Here is a 7,833-nt window from a genome sequence, read left to right on the forward strand (position 1 = left end):
GTACATGGCCTCTGTTGATTTGAGAATGAGCATATTGGTTTGGGTGGGGAGGATTAATTTGTGCATGGTAACCTTTCTCCAGGAAACTTTGGTCATGTTTAATGCACAGATACAAGAGTGTTTTAGAGTGGAAATCAGTCAATAATAACATGGTGTAGGGCTTTGGGCTGCAAAAGAAGGGTAAGGACAGATGCTATTTTTCTTTTGGATAAAGCAGATTCATCTAATTTTTTTTCCCCCTATTTCAACGAACCCAATATTAACTGAACTTGTCATTTTGCATTTCTGTCCCCTTACCCCACTGAGGAGGGTTTGGTATTTTCCTGGTAAAAATGCACAAACGCTTAAATCGCTTTCTTAATTTTTAAGAACAGGTTCTTCTAATTTCACTTTTTCACAGAGAATTTTTCACGGTGCGATTAGAGGTGTCATTTTTGTCTTTGTGAGAGATCTGCTTCATTATGCTTCGTATTTTAAATATTGCATGTTTTAATATAAATTTGTACTCAAATAATTTCTGTCTATGGGTAACTTTTCATAATTCCCTGGTGTTAGAGAATGTATTTAAAAATAGGAAATATGTCTACCAAGGAATGTTGTCCAGTATAGCCTCATTTAACTTCCATATATTTCTGATTCCTGGCTAACCCCAGGATGTGCAGTGTATCATTGCACAGAGATAGTACAGCTCTGTGTAAACAGGAAATATTTCTAAGATGTCTTGCGTGTTTGTTAGACCCTAAAAATACGTTCTGATAAAGACTATTGTTTCCACTACCACTGCTTCCTTCTCTGGTCTTGGACACCAAGTGACACTCAGATGAACTTGTCTTAATTAATATACTGCAGTGAAAAGGCCAGTTGAACAAAGCCTGAATTAGTTATTCCTTGAGAGAGGAAACGATCCTTTTTTTGAGAAATCTGTGTTACTGACAGGAAACTTCCAATGTCCCTTTCAGCCCTTGGATCTAGGGATTCACTATTGGAATGTGATGGAACTGAAGCAATTTCTATGCAGTGCACAGTTACTCTGGAAATTAATCTGCTCAGGAGCTTCACTGAACTTGTCTGTTTAATTGCTTCAGCTTGAGAAAAATCATTGATTTGTGCGTGAACATCCCACCTCTCTCTCTTACAGTGGACCTGTCATCTTCCACTTCCAAGGTCTCTGCAATCAAAAAGAAATCTCATTTTGCAATGAAATTAGAAAGTAGCAAGAGAATTCTGTTCGGGAACATTTGAGCACAGGTTGGAAGAATCACTGGAGGAAAACAGTGAAGTCAGGGCAAGCGTGAGAACTGGGAATGCAAACTGGTGAGAGGAAATGCAGAGGTGCAGGGAAAATTCAGAAAATAAGAATATGGGCACCACAAAAGGAAGAAAAACAGAATAGCAAACATTTTAACCTGCTAACCATACTTTGAAACTGGCAGTTATTAAGTACAGACATCAGCCCTGGTAGGGAATATTTCAGGATTATTTATCAAATACCGCTTTCACTGTAACTGTGTTTTCAGTGTAGTTAAAGTGGTTTTACAGTGAACTGCTTCAGCTCAGCAAAGACCACACTATGTTCCTCTCTTCCCTTTTTTATTTTGTTCTTACAATTTTTTTTCTTCAGCTTCTTTCTACTTTCTTTATCCTTTTTTTTTCTCTTGTCACTGACTTGTAGCCCGTTTTCAAAAGCTTTTGTGCACATAGTTCTGGTATCAGCATCAAAGGAGCCATTCCAACTACACAATTCTTGTGTTCTAGACAACTAATCCTTGTGATTTCTCTCCATAGGAAGGGGAGAAAGGACAGGCTGGGTATTGCTCCATATGGTGGGTTTGTTTGGGGAAGTGACAGTGATGGGGTTTTTTTAAAATGTGATAAAATCTCTTTTTCAGTAGAACCCTGTATTGGCAAGTAAGTGCTCAAGGTAACAGTTGTTGGGAGTGGAACAATCTTGTGTGCAACAGCTAAGGGAAGCATAAGAATGATTCCAGATATGAAACACAGAACAGTGACAGGCTGTTTCTTTTCAGCTGCTGAGCAGAATGGTGTTACCTGGATCTGCTTTGGAGTGGCCAGTGGTTGTTAATCTTACTAACTAGGTAGGTTTTTTGGCAAGCATTATCCTTTGGACTTGGTTCGTAGTACAGTTGAAAATTCAAAATTGGCTCTTCCAAGAAGATAGAAGGAATTGCCTCCTATCAGCAAGTCTTAAAATACCTGAAATTTAGACTGATTTCCCCCCCCATCACAGGTGGGATGTCTGCATCTTTTTTGGAGGGGTGTATGAAGGGAGTGAAAGGCCATCAATGAATGGCATGACCATTGTAGAGCTCTGTAATTGCACTTAAACCGGTGTTCACCAGAGGATTTTTCTCATATTTGTAGTAGGAATTTTTGTGCAGTAACGTGCAAGTTAATTTCCTTTGTCATGATTAGTTAGCTACTCAAGGACTCAATTAATAATGATTTCGTTCTGCAGCAGTTTGCAGAACTTCCTGTAGTTACCATGGGAGCAATCAGTATTTTCTATTGCTCTGCCTCTTGGAGGCAAAGATGAAGAATTTTTCCTGCATAAAATCTCCTGGTAGGTTTTTGAAGTCTGCAGTGTGATTGTTTCGTGCTAATACCTTGAAACAGCATCCGCAGCGACTTGACTTGGAATTCTAAGTCTGCTGGGAGTAAAGTGGAACATCAACAAAGTTGGCAGCAATAAACACAAGCATAAATTTAGGCTTCTTGGAACTGTCGTGGCACATTGTAACCAGTGGAAACTAGTCTTGAACTTAATTGTTTCAGCTCACACCTAACCCTTAGTATAAATACAGAGGTTCATCTTTTCCTCTCACAACAGGGCTCTGAACCAAAGATTGCAGTTAGTCAAGTTCTGCTGCTGCTGCTGTGCACTGAAATCAGAACTGTCCGTAAAGAATAGAGAGATTCCCTGACTTTCCTTGGAAAAATGGAACTGCGGGTTGAACGTATTCCTACAGGAGAGATCATCCGCGTGGTCGGTCGCAATGGAGAGCACAAGACTGTAAGCCTGGCTTTTGTTGTTCTGTTTTCCCCTCTTGTAGTGTTAGTTACACAATAACCAGCTTAGTTCTGAACTGAGCCACTCCAGTGCAGAAATATGAGGGTTTGCAAGACTGGTTGGTCCTTGGAGTGACTGTAGCTGTGTTGTGAACAGTTTTCCCCTCCCTAGGATGGAATTAGTAGCAATGAATGTTCATATGGAGTGACTGTGAGTTTAGAAAATCGTTAAAGTGTGTTTCCTGTTGAAATACTATAGTGTAGCAAAGTTGGTGTGACTTGCAGTTGGTGTTTGGCCTGGCTCTGTTAATTCTGTCATAATTCTGGGAGCATTTTCAAAGTACAAAGGAAGGGAAAGAGCTTTGAAGAGAGTGTTTTGATCCTCTTCAATATCGGCTGTTTGTACTGTCACTGGGTTCATGCCCTGAATGTTATAGGAAGGTTCACACTCTGAAAATTCAGAGTTGAGGGACATATTAACAGACTACTGTGAATATCTCAAGGAATTGAATATTCTGTTAACTTGTGACTTTTATTGACCTGGGTTCAGGGTTTGTATGTAAGCAGATGGAAAATCCATGAGCTGATTATTTCTGGTTTGATGTGGTAGATGTGAACAGTTAAGAAAGACACAGTACTCTTCTAAAAATACTTTCCATTTTCTTGGAGTGAACAGCCATTCTGTGTGGTTTGCTTCAGAATATTTTCTAACTGAATTTATATGTTTTTTTAATTAAAGGAGTCTTTAGAGAAGAAACTGTAAAAACTATTTAAAATGTTTATAAAGTACCTAAATGCAACTGTGAATTTATATCTCTCTGTCATAGGTGCTTAAAAGCTGTTTAACAGATCTTCAGCTCTGGTAGAGCCATCTTGTACTGAAGTGCACATCTGTGCATGTTGCTCCCTTTTCCTTGCATTGTCTTTCTTGTGACTAATCTAAAACTCGATCTGAAAATTAGCTGAGACATTTACTGTGTGTGGTTACACAATTGTCAGGTAGAGACACTTTATTCCACAAAAACCTGAGAGCTCTCTCTGCCTTTTTGGAAGAGGAAATAGTGGCAATTGTGGTGTTGTTTGGTTTTCGGTAAATGGTCCTGAAATGTTACTGACTTACTTGTAGTGACAATAGAGGACACTGGCGGGACTGAATTGTCTTTCCTAGGGGGAACTGTTCCTTTAAACTTTATCCCTAATAGCACGTGCCAGGGTCCTGGGGGAGACATCAGCGAGAGAAAAGGTATCAGTTCAGCTTGCTAAAAAGTTGCAAATACTCATTAACATGCCATAAACCGGCAATTTGCTACTTTGAGATCAGCAGCCTTGTCTGTGCCAAGTGCTGTCGGTGCTGCAGGAATGGCCAGAGAGGGGCAGTTTCTGATGTCCTGCGCTTTAACAGAGGCTTTAAAGACACTTTAAACTGTTGCAGCAGTGGCAGGGGCAGAGCTTCACTGTTTCAGCTCAGTGCGGTTCAGCTTGTTGGGAGTGCAGAATTTCCCGTGGATCCCCAGGAAGGCTGCCTGCGGTATTTCCCACCTGTGTGGACGCGGATGAACCATCAGAGGGGACGGTTACCCGAACTTGGCGAAGTTCACTCTCTCTTTGTGTGTGCGTGTGGGGGGGAATCGCTCCGGAGCGAACTTGTTGAAGGCGCGCTTTTGACGATGCCCCCGCACGCCGAAGCGGGGCGAGGAGGGGACGGCAGGACCGGCCTTGCCGGCGGCGGGACAGCGCGGTGCCCGGGCAGGTGAGGGCGGAGCGGGGCCCGCAGCCCGCATGCCCGGCGCTCGGACATGCTCACTAGCGGCGCGGCGCGGGCTCCGCGGGCAGTCGCCGCCGAGGCGCTCGCGGAGCCGCCGCAGGGCCCCGAGCCGCGCGTCCCGCGGCGCCCAGCGCAGGTGAGCGGGGCCGGGGGGGCGCTCCGGGGGTGTCCGGGGCCGCCGCGGCCACCGCCCGGCCCCTCCTCGGCGGCACCGCCGCTCTCCGGCCACATGGCTCGAGGGGGCAGCGCCGTGCGGAGGGGAGGGGAGGGCAGGGCGGGCAGCCGCGGTTTGGCCGTGCCGCTCCCCCCGCCTCCCCCCCCCCACCGGAGTCGGCGACCTTCCCGGAAACTCTAAAAATTTCCACGGAAGAAACAAATGAGCGTTTGAGAGCCAGCCGGCATCCTGGCGGCGGCACGGCGCGGGCTCCGGCAGCGCCGAGCGGTTGCTCGCTCCCTCCCTCCCGTTCCGTGACGCCGCCGACTCCGGTAACGCTTCCCCGAGCGCATCCCGAACGCCCAGGCTGGGACGGGCGGAGCGCTCGCGTGGGGAGCCCGAGCGCGGCCGGAGCCGGGCAGGGTGTGGCGGGGCGTGCGGCTGCTCCGCGCTGAAACGTGGCCGTGGCACGGCCGGGGGTCGGGGTGTCTGCCTTGCCCTGCTCCAGAGCGGCTTCCTGTACATCCCTGACTTTGAGTTACGGTTGTGTGCGCGCTGCTGATCCGCCCTGCTGTGCATGGCACTGACATTGACGTTGGAAGAATTCTTTCTTCTCTGCCAGTGCTTGCACAGGTGCCCAAGAGCGCTTGGTGAAGAGATCTCGCTGTATTTAGCCTCGTTTTACGGGTGGAGATGATGTCAAACTCCGTGCTGCTTCAGCTTAGACCACAGGTCTGAATCCCCTGAGACTCGGGGGTCCCCATCTCTTGTCTTCTTTCTATGCCAGTTTTTCCCAGTTCTGATAGACCTGGAGTTAATTGCCTTAAGCGACAGTGATTCTTGGAAGGAATCTGACTCTGCCTGAATGAGCAACTCGTTCTAGTAACTTGAATTTTCCAAGTAAGCTGGCTTGAGCTGCGTTCTTGTAGTTGGGAGGATTACAGAGGAAAAGTGATTCTGAGATACAATACAGAGATTATTCTGGTATTTAATCATTCTCTAACAGTTGCTGGAGGCAGAAGGCTTCTCGAGAACTACTTGTAGATGGCAGCTGCTTAGTTTTAGAAAGTGACAAATGAGAAAATATCCTTGGTTGGTGGGACAAGCCACGAAAACAGAACCACATCTTAGAGTACTTGGGAAGAAAGGCGTTTTTCTTTCGTCTCCTTTTGGGGCAATAGACAATTACCAGTTGTCAGCACCTTTTCAAAAATGCCTAAGGCTTATGGAAGTGATGAGTTCTTAATTTTTACAGTAGGCCCTGATATGGCAACCACTGTCATGACACTTCGGGGGTTTCGGTTTTGATAGTGGATATAATGTGTTTTAGGGAGGGGCTGTGTAAATATGAATCCTGTCTTCTGCCTGGCAGGGACCAATGGAGTGCTAGACTGTGCACATGCTCTCCTAATTTATCATGGTATAAAGGGTAGATATATTTTTTTAAGGAAAAAAAGATGTGAATCATAGTACTATAAGGGAGTGAGAGATCCCGTGTGACTCAGGATCCACAGGGTGTAATCTCTGTTCTCTTTTGCATAATTAATAGCAAAGAAACTTGTGATTGATGGTACAGGATTTATAATAATTATACGAGAACTTATATAGATCCCAACAAAATGATTCAAGCTAAGTAGAAAACTGGTTTTTAATTTATTTTTTTATTTGATCTGAGCACTGGAATAAGGTCAGTAAAGAACTGGGGGCTAAGAATGCTTTATAACATTACATATGGTGTGTCTTTCTATGAAAAAGCTCAAACTTTATGCAGAGGTAAAATAATCTTAGTCATGCTCAGATATTTGGGATTTTTCTATTGTTTGTAGTGTCATGTTGCTCATTACTTTGTTGGGAACCACATGCTTTCTAGGAACTGGACAAATTCCTCTACCCCTGTCAAAAGGGACAATCTGCACCAAATGCAGGAGAAACAAACTGCAGCAGCTGCCACAGTCCCAGAGCAGTGTTTAAACTACTGCTCTGGTGTTTCAGCCCACTGCCCCCTCCCTTGGCCCAGTGCTCTTACCTGGCAGGTTGGAGTAGTTCCAGCATGTAAAATATGGAGAATCACTGGGCTAGGGCACTTTGCCTCCCAGTTTGGAGAGTAATGAGTGAGGGCTGTTCACAGGGTGCTGTCAGATAACCAATACTTTCTGTAGGAAAAATTTATATTTGGGAAAATATGATGTGTTACTGGTGGGAGAGGGAACTTAAAAGTGCAGTGGATTTTCCTGAGGTTGGTGTGTCCTACTGCCCTTTGTAAGCGATGCAAATGTAACTAAATCACTTGTCCTTTCATACAGGCTAAAGAAGCCTTTATAAAGGCTCATTTGTGTGTTTCTAAAATGTTACTGCAGGGAAAACCATCTGTATTGTGCTTTGCCTTACCTGTATCAGTGACACTCAAATGTGGTTAACTTTTCAGAACTGATCCAAATCAAAGCTGAGTAGGCAAAACAAACAGGTGATTTGTCTGCAGCACATTCCCAGCCCAGCTCCCTGTGTGAGCACACCAACATCTGCACAGAGGAAGGAAAGGCTGGGATCAGGTGGGGACAGCAATGCTTTATGCTGGCAATTGTGGCATGTGTTTGTCTTTTGTCAGGGCCCTTCCTGTGTTATATACTGCTTTACTGCTGTGTAACCAACCCCTGAGTGATGTGGTTGGCCTTGCCTGGGATTGCTATCCCTGGCTTCAACAGAAACCATACATCTAACCTTCTATCATCTCTAGTGGGTGAGGTTTGCATGGGTTGTGTTTCTCTGAGATTGTGTAACACAGTTCCTTTTCTGCCTGGAGGGAGCCACTGGTGCTGTGCCTCCTGTGCCTGGATTCAGTGATCTCTCTGCTGGAAAACATCCCGCTATATATTTTGTGCCGTCCTCT

At 45.1% G+C, this 7,833-nt stretch overlaps 1 protein-coding gene across 4 annotated transcripts in view; it reads left to right on the forward strand.

Annotated features, from left to right (window-relative positions):
* The first annotated feature begins 2,866 nt into the window (after nucleotides 1–2,866).
* MYO1C (myosin IC) overlaps nucleotides 2,867–7,833 on the forward strand; it is a 55,110-nt gene continuing 50,143 nt past the window's right edge. Inside the window, exon 1 of one of the 4 annotated variants that reach the window (XM_017832563.1) lies at nucleotides 2,867–3,031. In XM_017832563.1, the coding sequence (XP_017688052.1) occupies nucleotides 2,957–3,031 (75 nt within the window). In that variant the 5' untranslated portion in view covers nucleotides 2,867–2,956. Of the gene's footprint in view, nucleotides 3,032–4,873; nucleotides 4,929–5,125; nucleotides 5,279–5,351; nucleotides 5,679–7,833 lie in introns of those variants that run through there. The other 3 variants (XM_017832566.1, XM_017832570.1, XM_017832564.1) reach the window with 3 other exon arrangements.

The sequence above is a fragment of the Lepidothrix coronata genome, unplaced genomic scaffold, assembly GCF_001604755.1.
Source record: "Lepidothrix coronata isolate B3197 unplaced genomic scaffold, Lepidothrix_coronata-1.0 Scaffold203, whole genome shotgun sequence".
Taxonomy (NCBI): Eukaryota; Metazoa; Chordata; class Aves; order Passeriformes; family Pipridae; genus Lepidothrix; species Lepidothrix coronata.